The sequence below is a fragment of the Pocillopora damicornis genome, chromosome 14, assembly GCF_964200805.1.
Source record: "Pocillopora damicornis chromosome 14, jaPocDami1.2, whole genome shotgun sequence".
Lineage (NCBI taxonomy): Eukaryota > Metazoa > Cnidaria > Anthozoa > Scleractinia > Pocilloporidae > Pocillopora > Pocillopora damicornis.
The window spans coordinates 10412299-10434486 of record NC_142683.1 but is presented as its reverse complement, the minus strand read 5'-3'; the positions used below and the strand labels follow the sequence as shown (position 1 = coordinate 10434486).

Below are 22188 nucleotides of genomic sequence, written 5' to 3'. Positions count from 1 at the left end.
CAAATTGAACTGACCAATCGATTCAATGAAATTTTATTCTCCAAAACTGTGTCGTGATACACTGCCAAAAGTCTAGAAAACAAAGCTCATTTCAACAGAGCGTTTCTGCCAACAGAAAAACAACAAAGTGCTTTCAACGGATTAGCCAATCATTAACAGGTAATCATGCCCTCTCTTGATTACTAAAAATGCCCTCGATTAAGAAAAAAATGCCCTCTCTCTCAACCAATCAGCGATCAGTAATTTTGCCCTTTATTGATAAAGAAAAGAAGCAGCGGAAAGAATTCCTCTAATATGTCAATGGATGGCTTTAATGCTAAGTATATTTTTACTGTATGGTCTTTTACTCATGATGTCATTTGCATGTAGTCTTGCGCACTTCATTTTAGCTTATTTCAAAACTGAACAAACAACGATACAGAATTTTCCCAACACTTATGTTTATTCTCCTGTTTGAGAATAGACGTATCTTTGCAGGCCCAATTCAATGGCTTAACAGTTTCATCACACTGGGATTAGACAATATATTTTTGACGTGGAAAAAATTAAGTTGTTGGTCGATATTATAAAGCCGCATACTTGATCAGTGACACATAATACTATTTCATTTGATAGGCATGATGTGTGCATGGTCCAATTAGTACTGAATTCGGACTGTAGATTTCTAATCGCGAGCCAGAATTTGTTGGCTTTGATTAATTTAAAACTTAAAACGATTTATTGGTAAATAATCAGTGACAATTATGATGACCAAAGAGATCTTTTATAGCAATTTAATAGTCTTTAATTGGTGATGCTGGAGTTTTATTAGTCGCCTGAACATTTCTGTCTTGCAAAAATTTATTTATACCTTGTTCTTCAAAGCGTCACAAGACTAATCGCTTCAGGAGTTTGTTAAGCTGAATACAGCAAATATATCACATTTAATTAACATTTTACAAGTAATTATCGAAAAGTTCTTAAATAATACGTTCATGGTTTTTGCACTTTCAGTAAAAGCTGCTTTAACATATTAAAAATGTGTTAATCATTTCTGCAGGTCGTTTACGGTTCCCGGCTAAGTTTTCTCGTTGAGCACACTTGCTCGCATAATCTGTCGCCTCTACGAAAATCCCATAGAACACAAATATGTTTTCTAAAGAATCAGTCTTTCTGGTAATGAAGAATTGATTTTTTTCTTCTGCGAATTCTGGCAATCGGGACATTCACTAAGAATTAAAACGTTATAGTCACACATTGGACAACTTTCTTGATTTGTACTCGAATCACGCGAGTTTAAGCTGCAAGACGCAGTGCTTCGTGAGTCTCTATGGTCAGTGAACTGTTCAGACAGATCTCTTCGTGAAGTAACCGTGACGGGGCTATTGGGCAGAGAATGGAAGTTTTTCTCGACACTCCTTTGACGACTTAGCGTGTTAGACCCAGTAATATTCTCACTGCTTCGCCGGAGACGTTTCTTGAAGCGATTTTTGCCTCCGTCCGATTCGTTTTCACTTTTTCGCTTTAGTAACGGGTCTATATCGTCATGTGATGAGTAAAGCACACTCAGATGACTCTCGCTGATGCTGCGCTGTCGGCCCTTCAGAAAAGAGAACTTCTTGCGGATAGAATTGCCTTTTTGAGCGCCTGAAGAGCTCTTGGATTTGTCTTTACCTTCTACCTTCTGTCCAATGCCCTCTTCTGGCCCCGAGGTGTTCACCGTGCTAGAAGAAGCCGCTGAGACACTGGGAGCTGTGTTAAACCGAAGAGATCTAACGGTGTCAACAACTGATCGAAGGCGTCGCGTTTTCCTGGGCCAGGCTTTGAGTTCGTATTCTTCTCGATCCTGCCCTGTTTGCAAATTAACTGGTGTATTTTGTGTGAAAACCTCTGGGAATTCATCGTTACCTCCTTTGTCTCTTCCCATTGATTGAGTGGTACCGCTAATGGATGTCGGGCCTCTACCAATGAGTGGTTCCTTTTCCTCGTTAGGTGAAGAATGAAGCACTCTCACTGGAGTCGACAAAGTGCCGTTGGCACTCAGTAAAAACGGACCTGGCGAAGAAAGCAAATTTTTCTCTGTGAGATGAAACAGGAAGAAATAAAGCTATTGCCAGATGTTCTTAACGAGAGCTTCGTTATTGAATGACTGCGAACTATGAAGTTTGACAACTTGGTGATTCCGTATCTTGACGAAGCGGGAAGAGGGCTATTTTCGACTGGCACATGACAATTGAGATTTCTAGAATTAATTATCCTCCGAATATATTATAAAAGTGATTTTTAAATGGATTTAGTGGAGAAACAAACCTCTGTGCTGTCGGGGCTCACTACTGCCTATGTTAGTATTGGAGGTGTCATCATCTGCCTGTTGTGTTGTTAAATAGATTTGTTAGTACTTTTACATTACATTAACGTATTTTCATCACTCTTCTTTATTTCGTTGACGAGTATATAAATTGTGAGTCTATTCTTAGATTCAAATATTGATTCAGTCTTGAAAGCAAGAAGTAGCTTTCTCAGTAGAGGAAAAAAACATTATTAGATCGATGTAGAACTAAGCTTACCGATAACGCGAACGGAAAACATACCTTTGATTTACCTTCCTTTATACTACTCCCAGATAAATCAGAGACAAAATAGAAAGAAACGCAAACCATAAACCCACCCCCCAAAAAATTAAAAATTATCGTCCTACTGTTGAACAAGAAAGGTAGCAAAAAGATTAATAAATTTAGTTTTCCTGTTCTGTGGCTCTAAATCTCTTTCCGCTCTAACGTAAGTAATTCGATTTTTTTTCAAACTTTAGGAGAAAAAGAAGAATACCGTGATCATAGGCAAATATCGGTATTTCATGAACGATAGATCTCTAAAGTACATTTTTCTGTTTCGAAGCTTTGTCCAAACTCCAATTTTTCGAAAATAGAAAAAACAAAAGCCTGATGACGCCATTGTTCCCCCAATGTCCGGAAAGATCAAACATAATTTGCATTTCATCGACTTTAGAAAATTGCATGAGTGATTATGCCTACACTTGGTATTATGTTACATTTTGTATTTCCATAACATGATCTTTCTTACTTGCGGAGGAGTGTATTTGAACGCCAGTTGTAGCTCTCCACTTTTCACCCCGCGCAGCCTGTACCAGCGCTTCTCATAGGGAGGCTATCAAATGACATAATTAAATGTTAAGTGTTCTCAGAGAGCTCTCATTTACTCTACAAGTATATTCGAATAGAGAGACTGAATTGTAATCTAACAGTGTAACTGGAAAGCGAAAGGTCATTCCCTCTGAATGCTGGTGGCTGATTTGTGTTCTCCAGTTTATTATCATTTCAGTTTCGAGCATTCAAAGCTCTCGTACAGGGATACCAAACTGAACCATGTTACTGAAAAGACAGGAAACGCTCAGTCAAAATCACGATTCCGCCACTTATCAAATTTCTCCTTTTTACTTAAGGAATGAAATGGGGATCGATCAGTTTTGAAAATTTCCTTTCCATGCATTTTATTCTCTACCGGTAATTTTTAAGAATATTGCATTGATATTCTGAAAAAAATTTTAAGAAACAATAACCTGCAAATAAGGAGAAAGTTCAAGTCAGCCTATGTAGTCACCTTTCCTAAATCTTTCAGTTTCTCAGTTGTAAATCCTATCTGTCCCATTCTCTCTTGTGACAATGGATCTTTATCCCACACTTCCTGAAAAAGAAGAGATAAATGTTGGCGAATGATGTGATTTTTCTTGGTGAGTTGATATTTTTTCATCCAGGTTGATTTGCCCAAGCACAAACTTAGTATATCTAATTGATATAAACCTATAGCGGAATAGTGTGTACCTGAGTACACACTATTTATTTATTTAGGGTTCTTTTATTTTTCCTGGGTTATTACTTGAAGGCTTCTCTTGTCTCCTTGAAAAATATTGTCCACGTTTATAAACATATTTTGATCTACTTTTTAATGAGAGAAGCAAAGGAAAAGGCAAACGTTGAACTTGAGTTGCATTCTCATTTTAGTTATATGTGCATCAATGTGAAAATAAAACAACGAAATAAGTTTGATGCCCATGTCTGCAGAGGACTTCACTAGTTCTAAATCAATGAAAAATCGAAATTGAATAAAAAATAAAAAATAAAAAACGGCTGAATCGAGTTCAAGCCAAATCTTTCTCACCAGTAACAGGAGTCCATTCACATCGGGCATCGCTACAACAGCTGTCTCACTCCAAACGGGTTCCAACGTGTTGGTGATGGTCCGTGATCTATATTTCTCTCTTCCTTCACTTCCATCCTTTACTGTCACAAACGGATCACTTTTACCTGTAGACAGAGAAGCTGAGAAGCTTTTCTAGGGACATGGAATATTTTTGCATTTTTCCACGCTTCCAATCACTCTTCCAAGTTACAAAATGTTGCATCACATAGTCTACTCGCGTTGGTCGCCCCTACTTTTCATTACCACCTACTCTTGCTTTTTGCTAACTTCGTGTTCGGGTGGCATCTTAAATTATTCCCTTTGTTTACAGAGTAGGGTAATTACTTCCAGTCACTTTGTAAGACCTTCAATGTGCTGTTCACTGGTCACTCAATTCAGCAAGAAGCAAAGTTATGGAAATCTACAAAACAGTTGTCTTGGCATTATCCTTTGTCAATTTCCACGAGGTAAAATCAATCGTCTTTGTATTTTATTCTGTTCAAGGTTCGTCAATCCTAAGCCTTTCAATTCTCATTCTGAATTGTGGTATAAATACTTAAAAGGCTGGTTTCTCCAAGAATTCTTCGATGTCATTTGCAGAAAATATAGTATTTTGAAAGTTTTCGGTGAATTTTATCTTACCAGTAATATCTTTAACTACCAGATTACGTCCCTGGTAAATGTTGATTTCGACGCTTCCTCGTTCTGCAAATAAATTTATGTATATGAATAAACCTTGAAGGCCGTTTCAAGTCAATATCAATAGTCCCACTTAGCATTAGTGGCTCTCTTCGTAGACCAACATCCATCAGCTAAGATGTCACCTTGTTATTATATAGCTGAACATTATAGGGCAACTTATCGACTTGAAACACTTTGACGTACCTGCACGCAGCAAAGCCTCTAGTGTCTGTATCTCAGTCTTAGCATCCTTCTATATATTTGGGAGAAGTAAAGTTTAATTTATCCAACTCTCTTTCATTGTAAAACCATCCAAACTTAAAGGGAAAGTCAGTTCAGGAAAGAAACTTACTTGACCAGGAGGTTCTCCTTCTGGTAGACCTTGGCCATTTTCTTTCATTTCTAACGAGAGAAGAAACAAAATGTTGAATGATGCAAACTCAACCGACGTGAGTAAAAAATCCGGGGAAATATCTGAATTGAGATTTAACTTTTCTACGCATGAAATATCACGTATTCAGCTTATTCGGTCTGGCTTCTGCATATCATCCACGATGCCCAATATAAGTCTGTAAATGTACTTAATCGACCTCTACCCTCATGGGGCATTTCAGGGTAAATATAATTCAGTGAATAAATGAAGGAATGAATGAATGAGCTGCCAACTGGCAAGAGGCAGATCAGTTGGCTTTAAGCAAAGCACAGTCTAGGAGTTGAACTCAGGAAAAATGAGAACAAATCCAGCGAGTAGCAGCTGGAAGGCTTGGACCCGGACCATCAGAGTGCTTCCTGTGCAAGTACAAGTGAAAATGCATGTATATGTGGCATAACAATTCGAGTTATGTTTATTTTTAGGATGATTACTATTACTCTTATTATTATTATTATTACTATTATTATTATTATTATTACTATAATTTAATTGTTTTTTGCCAATTTTATAAAACTCGGATTTACGGTTTTAGACTGCAAGGTACAAAGAGCCCCGCTGTGTAGGTAAGTGTACTTACCAGACTTGGCCACCGATGGAGCAGGTCTAAAAATGGCGGACACACACAGCTTGCCCGCCTTCATCATTCCAGAGCCTTTAACTTTATACAGTAAGTCCAGGTTTTTCTTAAATAGCACAGGTGATACCTGGAAACGAAAGAGTAAAAAGAGTAAGATAGGGCTCCCAGTGTTCATCGCTTCATTCAATCAGTTCTTCAAAAATAATTTTAAAAAATCATAAAAGTACAGAGTGTCGTTACGCGATGAGTTGAAACCGATCCAAAAGGCCAAGTGAAATTAAGAGATCCTCGCAGCTAAGAACACTATTGAAACGAGTAGTTGAAAATAGGACCTGAAAAAAATTCAGGCTCTTACGGGATTTGAACCCATGACCTCTGCGATACCGGTGCAGCGCGTTACCAATTGAGCTAACAAGCCAACTGGGAGCTGGTCAATGTGTTGGGTCCAAATAAACCATCCAAAAGATAAACTGTTATTATACGTGGTCGTGGACAAAATACACGATGATACGACGTGAGAAATAATGAGCCAATCCAGAGGCTGCTAATGAATACGCAAATGTACTTACAAAGTTTCGAATACGATCCCTATGCCACACCGTCATAGTGGACACCACATATTACGTCGAACTTGAAGTCTTTCAACAAAGTAAACTCTCGTTCATAATCGATGTTTCAGTTCGTTCTTCTTCAAATGTTCTACTTCTTGTTCATATCATTTATTTCATGAAAACCCGGCATCAAATTAACAAATAGATTCCAAGTTGCCGTGCGTCTGTTCAAAAAATCGATAGAATCGATAGGAATGGAAACAGAACTACTATTTAAATTAAAAAATTGATTTTCTTTTCGGTTTTCCATTTCGTCCGAGATTTTCCTCATACTCACCTCAGTGAGAGAAAGATTGCACGATCCCATGAAGTCACCTCTTTCATCTTTGATCATTTTGATAGCATTTGTGTCTTTGTCCAGGATAACAAACGATAAAGTCGTCTAGTATAAGAACATGGAACTGTTATTGTCATCTATTATTATCATAATAAAACCCGAAATGGCCCATTGAGGTTATCTTCTCACGGAAATCTTATTCTAAAATATGTTTGTAATTTGCCTGTAGTAATGCACAAGTGAACGGAGATTAGAGCCCTGGAAATACTCTTTAAATGGCGTTCAATGGTATGATATGCTACACAGCACATATTAAGACGTCAATGACAGCGATATTGGGTCTTTCATGCTAATAGAAGAGGGGAAAAGTGAGCTAAAAGTTAGCAGCCGGGTACATCTGGTTCGGCCTTGTAAGGTCTCGCTAGCATGGCATTTTAAAGTTTTAGCTTTAGCTTCTCTCTTATGGTAAACCTGTGGGATATGATCGTTACAACAATTAATTTTATGGCCCTCGCCTATGGAAAATTAATGAAAATTGGCTTAGTTATTTTTTTAAATTTAAACAAGGTCAATTATCACAAAATGCAGAGGACACCAATGTCCAGCCATCGTGTCTGACTAAAAAATCAGGTCGTTAACGGATTTATTTTATGGTTAAAATATTGCGCCAGATCATTTCGTTTTCGCGAGAACATAGCAGGCAATCCCGAACGAGAAAAGATAAGCCATCTCCGCCAACTCAGATGGCCGGGATATGCTTCATTATCTACGATGCTATATCTATAATAACGGTTATTTTCTATAACAAACCTGTGTAAAGTCAGCAACAAGTATTTCAACCATAGTGTCCCAAACAGGACTCAGGGTCCCTTTCACGGCCTCCCCGCGCTTGGCCTGAAATAAAGAAATTAAAAAAACCCTCTACTATTGCATGTTGCGTGACAACACCGCCATTCCTGTATTCCTGTTCATTTTGTCATTCCCCAACCCCTACCAAAAAAAAAAATTCATTCATACGGAATTTTGGCAGAAAGCAGAATCTCAGAGTACCACAGCTTCAGGTGCTAGGCTTCGTACGATACGAAAAAGTGTTGAGATCGAAACATTCATCTAGAGATCTTGAGGGAACATTTTTGAGGAATAACAAATTTGATTTCATAATTGTTCAACTTCTTTGAGGGCAGGGAATTGAAGAAAAAATTTATTTATGCTTAGGTGCGTTACCTGTCTTCCGTTTTCATAAATTACACAATACGGATCACTGCGTCCATGTTTGTCCATGGGAACCAGGCCTTGACCGCTGTGAACACAGACGAGTAGAACTCCTGAAACTGAAGTGGACAAAAACAGACTAGATGTCGGAAAATTGAAGCATGATGCTTCTCGCAAACGGGAGGCAGAAAAAATTGGTCTTGAAACTGTTTACTTAAAGTTTTTTATGCGCTTATGAAGAATTGTTATTAATTGAAAAAAAAAAAGAGAAATTTTTGTAAATTATTACTGGGGGATAGATTGGTGAGTTGTAGGAAAAGTTGGCTAAATCAGAACTCGTTTTTGCCTTTTTTTCAAACGCTCTTCTTAATTTCCCTGTAGTCACTACCAAATGTTTCAAGGCGGTTCAAGAAACGCTTAGAAACTGCACCAAAGAGATCGCAATACTCGGCTCAGTGTGAATGTTAAAATTTAAAAAGAGTTACATATTTACCTTCATTCGGGTGGAGATTTCGTAGTCTGCTCAAATAGATTCTGCCAAAGTCCTCAGAGGTTAATGAGTGGCACACGTCAATCACTGGAAGAGGTGTGTACTCCATCTGCACTGTTAGGGTAGCCGGTTTTAAAGACGACTTTTCGAGCACTTGATCACTGATATAAACAACACAGATTGATTAAGAATTAAGAAAATGTTTACGACAATGAGGCAGCCGCAAGTTATTGGTTGCACCACCATACTGTAGGTTTGTCAAGCATTAAGAAACCTCATTTAAGGTGTGTGCATACCTTTGCACGCTGTTTCAGATTTAAAACATCGTCGACAACTGCTGCAACAACTAAGCAACTCTTAATTCATAACCATCTTATGAAAAGAAAATTTCAAAGGTTACCAACCAAATTTTATCAAGACAACTTTTAGCGGGTAACATGATGTCATTCACAAGGAAAGTTGGATAGGACTTTTGTGTGAGGAGATATGTTTCTCAGTACAATTATTCAAATTAATTCATTGGATTATGATACAGTTATAGCTTACTACTGAGGATTGCTCTCCAAACAAAACTTTGAAAGGAACAGGACATATTCAACCACAGTGTACTTGGTGCCGAGCTTTCTTCTTCCTTTCACTTTGATTACCAACTGAAAAGAGATTACATTTTTTTCGTCAAATAAACTTTATTTGATCTGAGAATGAAAATCAAGCAAAAAAATGATCCTCACAGGTGAACTTAAATTTACACAATTGCAGAAAAGAAGCTTGAAACAATTCAAGTTTCCACGGGACTCCAACCCGCGCCTCTGAGATACTTGCAAAATAGATAAACACACGCAACAGAGGTTCAAGCTTCAGATATCATAGTCACACTTAAATCAGGATAAGTCAAGTAGCGGACAATATCTAGAAAATTTGTTATGTATCGTTCCCTAACTATGAGATTTTTTTTTTCTTCAACAATTTATGCACAGCTCATTTAAGTGAACATGAGAGGTCAGTTCATAGTCAGTCATAATCTTATGACGATTTGTTGAATATCGGTAGATATTTACCTTGTCAGCATGCAGATTATACACCAACAGTGATACGTTAGCACTCCATTGATTTTCTCCCGTCACTTCCTTGGTGTATCGCTTTTGACCATCAATCTTAACAGAGCACCAGTAAGGATCATCTACGACAGACAAGAATTACTTATAGGTAAGGTGCGAAAATGTGACATAATTCGCTATGGCTAGAATCCTATGTGTAAGCTCTTTTGAGAAAGAAAAAGACATGACCTCTGATGTGGAGTCAGGGAAAGGAGACAAGGCCTCGATTTATTGTCCTCATCCGAAAAGACTAGAACTTAAAGCCATATACAGATAGCATCACAAAGAAAGCACAAAGCACAAGTTCTTCTGGGTTGAGGCTCAAACCTTCAGGCTTACCAAGGTCATCATGAGATTTGACAAAGCCTCATATTTTGGTGAAAAAAGCCTCGTCAGGTGACTCTGCATCAACGCCTAAAATTAGCCCTCAGATCTCTGTTATAAGCAAAATAAATCATGCTTTACCTGTTAGTTTTCCATGAGATCCTCCGCTGATTGTCAAAGTAAGAACACCGCATGCTTCAGATTAAACAGATATTAAGGAAAGTAAGGATTAAGTTTAATTAATAGAGAACTGAAGGTATTTTGAAACTTTTCTGAGTGCCATTTTGGATTCTTTTCTTGTTTTCTTATATTACACGTGCTTTCCTCTTGAGAAACCCGGGAGAAAAGAAACCATTGTTTGACAACAGTATGAGTCGTAGTCACAATAATAATTTTTGGTGGATCCACTCACCATATGCTGCTCCTCTTCCGACAACCTCAGGATCGTCGCAAAATGGAATTGTTATGTGGCCAGGATCTACCAAAGCTGCAGGTAGGAACACGTGTCATTGTAAATCTTTCAGTCTTACTCTTCCTTTTGAATTATATGCAAACGGTCAAACCTGATCCCCTGCACTATTATCGCTGATTTGCCTGTTGGGACAAGATCCAACTTGGAGTACACTATTTAGTATGGAGCACGCTATTAAGAACATGCAGACTGATGTTAGAGTGTGAAGGGCCAAGTTACACTGTATTCTTTCTCAAGATTAACGTTTCCCAGTAAAACATCCAGAGGCCTTGAGTCTAAAAATTAACTGAAAGGTTTTACTTTGAAATGAGGCCTTTGGGAAAGACAGGATGAGACGTCGTGAGTCTCTTGTCGACTTGAGATATAGAGCCTGAGCCTGTGCAAATTGCTGTTGATCTTAACCACGTTTGGGCTAAAAGGAATACTTAATTTGATCAAGAGAAGACCCTTCTCTCTTGAGTGGGTATGACAAAAGAAAAGTATCTTCACCTAGTTTTAGGTAATCGTTGACCATTTGTGTGATCCATTGTCTGAGGAGGGGAAACTCCATTAGTTGTACAGCCTTCAGGAGACGAATGTTGAACGATACGTCTGGTCTGAAACAGGCAAATCAAAACAAAAAAAATTCTTAGAATGTAAATTGATTGATATATGGATTTTAGGGAAAATGAGGTTAGTGATCATTTTGAACGGGGGCATTGTTTTGAGTTTACTGCCTACTCTAGCGTATATCTAAAACACTAAACACATCTTACTCTTCGGTGAAGAATAATGTTACAGCTGCCAGATGAGGAAAGGGAATATTTTGATTAAACAGCAACACCAGCTGCAGTTTGCCGTGAATGTGAAGATCTTCTACTGCTACATCAGTACAGGCGCCAAGAAACCTGCAAGACAAACAGGTTCAATTGTTTGCCCAGAACACTCTAGGTTTAGATGACGCGAGCGATTCTTCCAATCTCTAGTATGCTCATCTGAGCTCAGTCTTACCGGAGCATGGTAAATTAAGTGGCTTTGAGCGTATTCCGACAAACTTTTAAGTGTGGCACTATTTGTCACGAGTCAATTTATCCTCATCCTTACTCATAAGTATTAGCATTTAGGGGGTACCGTGGCTAGTGTCAATAACTGTATGCAAAAGCCTGCAAACTTCTTTGCTATACTGTAGGTTAAAATAAGGTTTTTAGATTCAACCGAGCAAAAGGTTTCATAGAATCCCAATCATCTTTAACAAACCGATCATATCAACTTCCCCTCCATTCATCCTGTCAGAATGAGACAAAAAAGAAACAAAAATTTCTGCACGACAAGGGCGCGCCAAATTAAAAGTGCCACACCTCTGATTTTTTTTTTTTTTTTCTATTTTTGATTTTCTATGGGTAACGTTAACGATACTAAGAAGGCTTCTGCACCAATAAATCACAGAATTTGATTGTAACTTAATTTTTTCGGTCGCTTTCTTTCTTTTTTTTTTTTTTGGCTTGTGGTTTGACTATTTCATTTTTAACAGTCACATTACAGCATCCCAAATCATGGAGTCAATCCTGGCCGCCTAAAACTATCTTCTTTTCATGATAAATTCATTCAACTAAAAAGTTGTTGTTGGAATATGCAATTTTTTAAAACCGATAAGTGGGTGGAAAAATTTTGATAATTTTATGAGGACTGTAAAGAGAAAAGTGAGCGGTTTTTTCTTTTTCTTATATGAATAACACAATTGCTCCTACCCCTTGTTACCAAGTCTGATTCTTATGACGAATCTTGCTTCTGGAGAGGTCAGACCGGCTTCCAGCTGAATGACTGCCTGGTATTTGCCTCTAGTCATCAGATCATCAGGTGGATGATTAAAGTTTAACTCGGTAGCTTTTATATTCCGTTGATCGTGATAGTTATCATAAGATGTGACGTATTTGAAGTAAGGTGTTCTATTGCCCAGGGTGAAATCCAGAATCTCTATGGAACCTAAATCAAAATGAGTAGAGGAGGTTATATGAGGTTGTGAAAAACAAACATAAGACGAAAAATAAGAAACCTTGGGTTGCTTTCCATTTGTGATAGAATATCGAAGAGACTCTCCTAAGGAATGGGAAAGTATAATTTTTCCCGAAAACAAAATGAAAGAGGAAAAGTGTGCTCCTTAAGCAGAGTTGTGTTTATCCTGAATCTGTCTGGGTCTCGAAAAATGCGAAAAAAACTCTTGGCTAGAAAGACTCTGAATACTTTGTAACATTTTCAATGATTCTCAAGCGATTCTAGTAAAAAAAAAAAAAGAGAAGAATAACTGTGAGTGTATTCTTTTTAACTCAAAACTTTTTAGAAGAAAAGGCCGTTCCATCGTAATAGATCCCACTCCGAAACTTGGCCGTTTTCCTTTTCCTTTCTAACTGGAAAGTGCCCTGATTTCAATTCTTTTTGAACCAGTTGATCCATGCTCTTAAAAGGTTTCATGAAGCATTGCAAAATGGACTTAAAATAACCTGAAGAAACTCGCAACGATACCAAAATGAAACTGTGCGTTATCTGAAGTAAAAAATTCCTCATAAGTCCCGTGAATGTTAATTTTATATTTTGCCCTGTTGTCTATATTTTTTATATTTTCCTTTATATTTTGCCTACTGGTCCAGGTTTTTGTGGAGGCATGAAAACGGCAGAACGGGAAGAAAAGCACTTGGATTAAAGACACGAATTAACAATAATCTCAATCCGCAAATTACGTCATATGAGGGAATCGAACCCAGGCCTCGGCGATAAGTTAAGAGGTGGGCGTTCTTACAACCATATACTCTCTGCGTAGCTTCATAGGAGCATTGGACTCTTACCTACGTAGGATGGCTTCTGGGCCTTTAGGATCGGCTCCAGGTTTCTTTTGATGGAGCTCAGTAATGATCTGTCGCTGAAAACAAACCTGTAAGAAAACACTACCGATTTGAATATATTTTAAGGATATTTTGAAAAGGCAGCTGCACTCACGATCGGTATGTTTCGATGAGCAGTGTATTGAAAGTAGTCTTTAGTCCGGTGTGCCGAATTTCGCCGGCATTTCGGAGTAACAGCGCAAAGCTACTCGGTTTACCGATGAGCCAAACCGGCGAGAATCTAGCAGCCAATGAAACTGGGAAAAGTAATAGATCATTCAACCTGTATTCAGAAAAAAAATTACTACTGACCAGGGTCGGCCAGGGTTTTTGGGTATTCGGTATTCAGGGGCGTTTTAAATCGGGTATACGGTATATTGCAGCTTAAATATGGGTATTCAGTATATCACTTTCTTTGAATTTCAGGTATAAAGTATTCAAAGCTTCGATTATTTTTGGGTATATTTGGAGGAATTTGGGGTATTTTGGGGTATTTTGTCGATTTTTTTTCGGGTATATTGGTATTCCACTACCCCCCCTGGCCGACCCTGACTGACGATCATAAAGAAAAAGCCTCCACTTTGCTAGTGTGGGCGCGCCGTTCATTCTTAGAGTGATACTCGGTAACGAACCTTAGTGTAACATTACAAAATGGCTTTAAAAGGCCTCATGGATGATTAAGTCGCAATACCATATTTCATAGCAAGCCTCGCTCTCAAGGTGCGGAATGGTGAATTTAAAAGGAACGTGATCCATGAGCATTGAAATCAAGAGAACACCCACGTGAAAACAACTAGAAAGTGGCAAAGATTCATGAAAATTTAGATCAAACGAAGCTTGCTGGTGAACGTACTGTAAATACCGTCATCGTGATTAAGAGCTATCAATTTCGACGCGTTTACAGCTGGACTCTGACTGGCTATAACTAATCTATCTATAAAAAATTTATCTATAACAAACCTTGTGCGCCGAGGAAAATATGACAGATAAAAAACAAAACTATACGACTGTTTGAGTAAAAACATAACAGTACCGATTCATTAAATGGACTTTTTGGATCAGGTTTTAGCGGCCTTTGGCCATTAAACTCAAATGCAGATTAATTAATTTACTCTTATTTAAAGTTTAGAATTTCAAACGACAATAATTTCGAACTAACTCGCAGTGTCAAAAGTTTTAATTACCTGTCTGAGGTGCAAATACTTTTTTTCCCCGTAAACTACAAGTACTTCCTCAAGTCTTCAACGTCCTCATGAAAGTATTTTGGTCCTCTTCCTTCATTTTTAAAAGTCTAAATGATCCATCAGTATTTGAACAAGAAAGCAGACTCGTCATGAGGGAAAAAAAAATTATTCATGGTTTCAGCCCCTGTATGAAAATTGCCATGTAAATATTGATATTTTTTTTTTGAACACTTCAACACCTCTTGAATTATGGTCTAATTTTTCTTCGAAAAGAAGTAATTGGAATAACTCAATACCAAGGAAATAACAGAGAAAAGTTTTATGAATCTTATGGTTTTAATTATGCCATAAGAAACAAAGGTAGCCCTATGTAATATCAGTCTGATCGAAAATTTGTCATTAGTCTAAGACTAAATTGTGCGGTCGAGATTGAGCGAAATTCTATTAAATTGCCATAAAATATTAAAGGCTTGCGCGTGATTAGTGTCTGAAATGGATCAAACTGTATATGTTGAGGTATATTTCTCTGTTTAGGATAGGATTTTGAAAAATTCCTAACTAAGATGTGAATTAAGCTTGAACTTAAATCGATCAATAACTTTTATAGAAAGTCAAGTGTTACCATAAAGAAGTGTTGTTTCTGATAGTGTTCCCGCATATTCCGCCAAGAAATAATTTTGATTTTCCTATGTTTTTATTTATAAGTGATGTCGCTATAGAATGTATCATGTGAAGAATATTGTTTTTGCCTTCTCGAAGAGAGATGATTATATTCCACCGACCAGACGACAGGAGACAACAATTGGAAGAAAGTTTAAGAGAAATCGCCTCATTTAAGTTTGAGGACGCTATTTTTGCAAAACATTTCAATTAAATTCAATTGGATGCATACTTTTCATTTTATTGAACTTTATCGGGATAGACATCTCTGATAACAGAAAATTTAAAGTTTATGACAAATACTAGGGCAATTTTTCCCATCCATTTCGGCGATTACTTTATGTAAGAATCATGGGGTATCTTATTCTCTCAGCGGGCACCAAGGAATTCATACAGATTCGTTTCCAAAAGGCAGTAAAAGCCCTTCATCCTTTTTTTTTTTCCCAGAAAGGTTACAAAGATACCAAAATATTTTAAACTTGTTCTCTTAAGAATTTATAAGGAACAGTCACCGAACTTTTGTCTACGCTGGGAACAGTGTTAAGTGCATTCGCTCAGCATCGAAACACAACTTAACTTCGGTACTTTACAAGAAACCTATCGGGTTTGTTTACAGCTCATAACAGGATACAATGATCTCTCACACTTACCATCGATTAATCAGAAAATTCAGCCATTCTGCCGTTTCTCCATTCGACAATGCTTTTTGTCGCCTCCTATCAATTTCTGCTTCTTTGACAGCACTGTCTATTACATGTGTAGCGGTGTTATTCCACCAAAACAAGATCCATACGAGCAGTGTAAAAATCCAAAATATGCTAATATCAGTCTTACCCACCAGCCACGCTATGATCGTAAATATAAGTACTGATATTATGAGCTTTTGGTGCTGGTTTGCCCGGCGAATAGCTTGTCTTCCTTCTTCAGCGTCAGAAGTTTGCTTTGCTTCCGATTTTTCGTCATCGTTGGCTACACTGGTTACTTTGCACTTCCTTTGCGACATTTGAAACCACGTTATTTTGATAGCCTCACTAAAATGTAAAGTTAAGTCCTCTTCAATTGGTGTTCCAAAAATTCCCGATAAGGAGGGAAGTTTGTTTTGGTTTCAAGGTACTTATGGCTAATACTCATCGCGTAGAAGTTTTGTTCGTTTGGTACCACAATGTAAATTCGAATGATTATTACTGTTAGCCGACGAATGACCATTGGCTTATGCCCTGGGGGTATTCATTTAACAATAAAATCACAATTTCGGAACAAATGCATCCATTTACCCAAATACAGAGACAATAACAAAGAGTCAGTCCTCGATGTAGGAAATTAATAATTAATTACAACAATTGCTTACTGTATGCTTATTGTGTCAGAACAGCACATTTTAGAAGAACATTGTATGCATACAGCAATAAGGATCACAAACACAACTGGCTTTTAACGAATTTTCTATCGAAGTAAAGTAATCTTCTTATAAACTGTACCATTAACAACGTGATTCGAAATTCTTTTGCTAATCGGCGTTCTACAAGGATCGAAAACAATTAGTATAATTAGAGTCTTTTTCCCGATTCGTGGAATTTCGTTTCTTGATCTGAAATGTTTCATTCTAGCAGCTGGCCGCAAAGAAACCAATTGCGTCACCAAAAATAGTTATCTAGGAATCTTCAGAAATTTCTGTGGTTGAACAGAAGACAAGGTGCAAGCGACTCTTACCATAGTGTAAGCATTTTATTCAAGTGCACGGCTACAATACACGCAGATAAGCTCAAAAACAATTTCGACTCCAAGAAGCACTAGTTGTTGACTTCATTTGGCGTAATTCTTTTGTAGAACGCCTGGATAGTCTTGTATGTGGTCGACCTTATTTTATCTTTAAAAAAAATTATTTCGTTAAGTTTTTTTAAGGTAGCACGAAAACTTTCGGTTAATAATCGACCATAATTAACATGATTTTGGCGAAAATCATGGAAAGTTTTTCGCGTTAGTTCATTGATTTCAATCGCCTCTCTAAACCAGTTGTAGACTGCGTTAAGCTTTCCTTAATTTCTTTTTTTCTGAGCATGAATCAGTTTGGTTTCAAGTTCGAACTAGTTGTCCGTTTTCATGTTCGGGTATTGGACGGGTTTTGATTTAATAAATAGCTCATTTATTCAAGTTTTATACAAGGAGATAGAAAGTGGAAATAAAATATTTGCAATAACAATGAAATCGAAAATCGAACATTGGTTGTAAAGGGTTGTGTTTGGGCCGAGGCGGATCTAGGGGAGGGGTACTGAGGTTGCACACCCACCCCCATCCGATACGACCTGCGTTTTGTTATGTAACTTCGGACTTCTTAAAAATATAGGAGGCAGCAGCCACAAAAATGTGCTGTACGGTTTGCAATGTATTTTCATCGGTTCACATAATAGTATTGCCTGCCTGGTCATAGAATTCTTCTTCGTTGGTCGGTTTTAAAATGGCGCATGATCAGAACCGGCGACTGTGTCACTGATAGTCATCGAGGTCATTTTAAATTTTATCTATTTTTTAATTTATTCATCTATCTGTTTCCTTTTTTTTTGTTAATGGAAATCTTTGGCGCCATTTAACAGATGAATTGAGCAATACTTCTTCATCAGTGTTTAGAACCCGGTTTGGGATTGTTTTATTTTCAAATGCGACCAGAATGCGAGCACAATTTTTCACCAATGATATCAAAAGGTAATCAGATGGTATAAGAATGATAAAATGTTCAACTCCGAACAATGCATCTCTAGTGTTTTGATTGGTTCACTCAGCTCCCGTTATTCGCTCATATTTCGAGTCACCTTACATGGAAATGTATTGCGCCAACTGTTGCGCAGCTTCAAAAAAGCTCCAAATATCCAAACACTCAGAATGTAATGTAAACTAATAAGACAATTATTCTATTCGCACTTGTTTGATACGAGATTGGTTATAGCCAACTCGGTGCTCCGCGCCTCGTTGGTTATCTACCATCTCATTTCCATGTATTGTTTTTATGGTTGTTTTGTCTATCCAAGAACTGAATTCGTAATGTAGTATGGGGCTGTGCGGAATATTACCCTTTTATCTCCGAGCATGCCTGTGTCATTCAATGAATAACATCTTCCTTCACTTAAATTACCAGGCTTAAAATTCATCAAATTGATTTACATCATCATTGCGCACAAGCATCAAGTATCGACACTTCTACCCTCGCAATATTAATCTCTATGGACCTAATTAAACGGCCTAGCTTACCACGAGTCTCATATAAGTCAGTGGTAGAGCGTCTGAATTACCATTCGAAACGTCGTAGGTTCGACTCCTATTGAGCAGAAGGAGACCTTATTTTCTCGGAGTATGCCTGTGGCATTCATTGAATAACATCTTCCTTTACTTAAATCACCAGACTTCAAATTTGTCAAATTGATTGACATCAACACTGCTCATTAGCATCAAGTATCGACACTTCTACCCTCGCATCATTGCGCATAAGCATCAAGTATATCGACACGTAGGTTCGAATCTCATTGGAAGCACGTGGACATTACCCTATTTTTCTTCGAGAATATCGGTGTTATTCAGTGAATAGCATCTTCTTTCACTTAAATGATCATACTTAAAATTAACCATCTTCATATATATCAGCATTGCACATAAGCATCACATATCGACATTCCTGTGCTCTAAGTATGCAGAAAGTTTGTTATCATGGACCTAAAGTTAAACGGCCTAACTTGCCACGAGTCTCCTATAGCTCAGTCGAAGAGCATCTGAAGTAGTAATTGAAAGATCGTAGGCTCGAATCTTATTAGCACTCGGAGTTTTTTTCTTTCCGAGTTTCATTCGCCGAATAACATTTTCCTTCAATTGAATTCCCAAGAAAGGAGAAAGGTTGTGGTACAAAAGCATAAAAATGCACGCGACAACACCGAAAGTCATTGAGGGTAGTTTTCAGGTCTTAGGACTTCAAGGAAGCCTTAGAAAACATCATTGTAAAGACGAGTCATCGCGGGTTCGAGGAATGTATGTATTCATTTTACTTGTTTGAAAATTTATTGATTAACGGACGCCCAAATTACCTCTCAAGATTGTCGCGTGCACTTTTGTTCTTCTCCCGAAAACGTTCGTCGAATCTGTTCTGCACATCATCATTGCGCGTTAGAGCTACGACGGCGACGTACCTGAAGACGATCAACTCCGAATATGAAACCAGTGCCTGCTTCCGAACGCTTGTGTCACAGTGAATCGGTTTTATAGAGATTATCTATGATAATGGATTTCTACATGACTTTTTTAACGTTAAATGCAAATTAGGAGTTTTGCTTCTATGTAGAACACACACAGAAAAAGGAAGAAAAGTAAACAAGAACTTAGAAACGCACCCGCGCCAAAGGTATCCACTACCAAAATTCAGACGTTCGTGCCTAGTTTGATGCGATTTGTAAACGTACCAAAACCAAGTAACGATCAAAACCCAGGTACGAAACGATTGCTTTAGACATAGGAAACATACCCTATTAGTATAGGTACGAAACCACTAAACTGACATGGTACGAATGGTCCTACTTAAGTACAAATTGACCGAGTGCGAAACGACCGTGGGTGCGAAACGACTGGTAGGTGCGCCAAAGGAAAAGCAAGCATGCCCACCACTCAGCAATGTCTGCGGCCCTTTTCCCTGAATGCTGCTTATTTTTATTTTTTTTCCTTTCTTTTTTTCTTGTTTTGTCCTTTTGTTTCATTTTCTGTTTGGTTTTTTATGGTTGTTGATATCAGTTTTCACAACAACAAAAAAATTGACTGTACATATGAAATTGTCATTTTTTCCCCATCTTTGTAAGTCGTAATAAGTAGATCTTGCTGCTCAAGGAGTTTTCCTGATGTACTCCCGAAAGATATTATCATTGTTACCATCTCTATTATCATTAATTTCACCTCAGAACGTTCGATCAGCAGCGACGTCTTTGAATTGAATACTTTCCGCATTTCATCCTAAATAAAAAGACTTATTTAAAAACATACTTTGGGAATAAGTTGTTTATGCAAATTTGTACACACAGGTAAGATAAACTGTCAAAACAATGCTGCTTTTAACAAATGCTTTCCCGGGAGAAATTGAATTTCATTAAACCTCATTTGCATTCAAACCTTGAAACTGGAAAGCGATTACTGAAGTCAACCTTGGAAAATCATACTTCTGCAAGTACACATTCAGTGGCATTTGTCAACAGAGATTTTATTTTCATTGTTGCCCATAACTGAGAAAAATGTAAATCATGCTTGGTTCAAAAATCGACTGAATGATATTCGCTGAAGCGTGAACAAAGCAAGAAGGAATATTCTGCCACACATTTCAGCACAATAGAGAAAAACCTGAGCGATCTAAACAGCTTAAATATCTAATTTCTTCTACAACTTGGTATGTTTTTTGTTCCTTATTTGAAAGACAACTTTTGCAGTGCACATTTTCACTAACAGATGAAACTTTCGTTGGTATTGTCATTCGCTCGTAGACTACAATTCATATGAATACGTACTTGACACTCGCTGATAAGCTACGTCGAAACAGGATGTACAATTGTGCCACTAAAGGAAAAATTGAAAAGTCCAACCACAGCCGAAAAAACCTTTGCAGTTCTCTCAGTTTTTCCATCATAACAAACTCCTCCAAAAACTAATCATTAATGATCTAGAACGAAGAAAAACAAAGTAGCACTGAAACGTGGTGTTGCATCAGGTCGATGCGCGGTCTATAATGGCAATTTCTAACAATTCTGTTTCTAGCCGTTCAAAACGTTCTTGACAAAATCCTCGTAATTAATAAGTCCCTGGTTGTCTTCAAAGCCCTGAAGTAACATATCCACGTCTTCATCGCTTAGCCTCTCCCCTAAGCCGGTTAGTACATGACGAAGTTCGCCAGAAGAGATCCAGCCATTATTATCCGCGTCGAACACTTTCAAACTGTCGACAAAAGCATCATAACCAACTTTGTGCGTCCGTGAGCGACACGATTGCATGATAGGTAAAAATTCTTCGAAAGAAATCCGCTTCTTACCACTTGGATCAATTTCTCTCAACACCTTGTCGACTTCAGCTTGGGTAGGATTTAGGTTAACAGATCTCAAAGCTAATCCAATGGCCGACGACTCGATTTTTCCATCTCCAACAGTATCGAACAGATTAAAAGCATCACGAGACTCGTCAATTTCTCGTTCTGTCAGAGCACTTGCCATTTTAATTCTCTGTAATTTTTCCTCTACCGTATTGGTGTTCGAAAATTGCTCAAGGTAATGTAACACCAACGACAACAGGAACAGATTATTATTATTCAATGCACTTGCTGACACGAGACGCGTGGCATGATGGTTTATTAGCGTCACGTGACGCGCACTGCACCTGTCCTACGTGGAGGACCGGAACTACTAGGAAGGACGAAGATATTTTTGTAAAGAAGCTCACAATGTTTTGCAGTATTTAATTAACGAAAGTTCCACATAATGAAAGTAGTCAACCACAGTCAACACAGTTAAGACACAGGACGCACAAAAGAGCTCTTCGTTACCATTTACATTTTCTAAGCGAAGAAAAATTTCTAAAGGTGAGTGTGGAAATTGTCATGTGAATCTCTCTAACTCTTATTTTCGTTTTTGCTCTTCTTTAACGTTAGGTTGAGAAAGCTATTATGTATCATCCCGTAACTTCTTCTCGAGATGAATACTTAGAGAGCAGTTGTAATTAGTGCATGTAACCGTGAATTGTCATCATGTTTTGTAAAGCCGCATCAACTGTTAGTGGTTAATTTCTTTAGAATAGTTTCCAGTTCGTTTCCTTTTTTTGCCTTTCCTTGCCTTTCTTTGTGAACCCTGATGATGTAAAAAAAAGGATACAAGATACTTTCAGGGACGAAATTTTTTTAAAATTGATTTTTTTTTTTTTCGCATAACCTTAAGTGATTAAGAGTAATCTGTCGACATTCACCACTTTAGTAGAAAAAGAATTATTTCTGGCGAGAATTTAGGACAAAATCAATTTTGTATCTAAGTGAGCAAATCTTCTAAGGAAACTTTGGAAGCGCTTTTCTCTGCTTTGATGTTCGAACCAATTTTAATGGGCCAAACGTTTTCGAATTCTGGCCTCACGTACAAAACCAA

At 37.7% G+C, this 22188-nt stretch overlaps 2 protein-coding genes across 5 annotated transcripts; both read right to left on the bottom strand.

The window, feature by feature from the left end:
* Window positions 1–758: 758 nt before the first annotated feature.
* Window positions 759–19417, bottom strand: LOC113673323 (uncharacterized). 4 transcript variants are annotated; one of them, XM_089194678.1, is made up of 23 exons: window positions 19219–19417; window positions 15700–16080; window positions 13170–13255; window positions 12078–12312; window positions 11106–11237; window positions 10840–10946; window positions 10291–10365; window positions 10020–10073; window positions 9516–9637; window positions 9004–9107; window positions 8461–8618; window positions 7980–8086; window positions 7566–7649; window positions 6756–6860; window positions 5868–5994; window positions 5210–5259; window positions 5062–5110; window positions 4819–4881; window positions 4156–4301; window positions 3598–3681; window positions 3061–3144; window positions 2290–2347; window positions 759–2034 (listed from the first exon to the last, which is right to left on the bottom strand). In XM_089194678.1, the coding sequence occupies exons 2-23, from the start codon at window positions 16050–16052 to the stop codon at window positions 1136–1138; spliced, it is 3282 nt and encodes a 1093-aa protein (XP_089050804.1). In that variant the 5' UTR covers window positions 16053–16080; window positions 19219–19417; the 3' UTR covers window positions 759–1135. The 4 variants fall into 4 exon arrangements, with proteins under 4 accessions (XP_089050804.1, XP_089050805.1, XP_089050806.1 ...); XM_089194679.1 differs by lacking the exon at window positions 15700–16080 and having other exon boundaries at window positions 19219–19351; XM_089194680.1 differs by lacking the exons at window positions 15700–16080; window positions 19219–19417 and adding an exon at window positions 18293–18403.
* An 840-nt stretch (window positions 19418–20257) lies between these two features.
* Window positions 20258–21386, bottom strand: LOC113673318 (myosin-2 essential light chain). Its single transcript, XM_027189712.2, has one exon. The coding sequence runs from the start codon at window positions 21268–21270 to the stop codon at window positions 20818–20820; it is 453 nt and encodes a 150-aa protein (XP_027045513.2). The 5' UTR covers window positions 21271–21386; the 3' UTR covers window positions 20258–20817.
* Window positions 21387–22188: the final 802 nt, after the last annotated feature.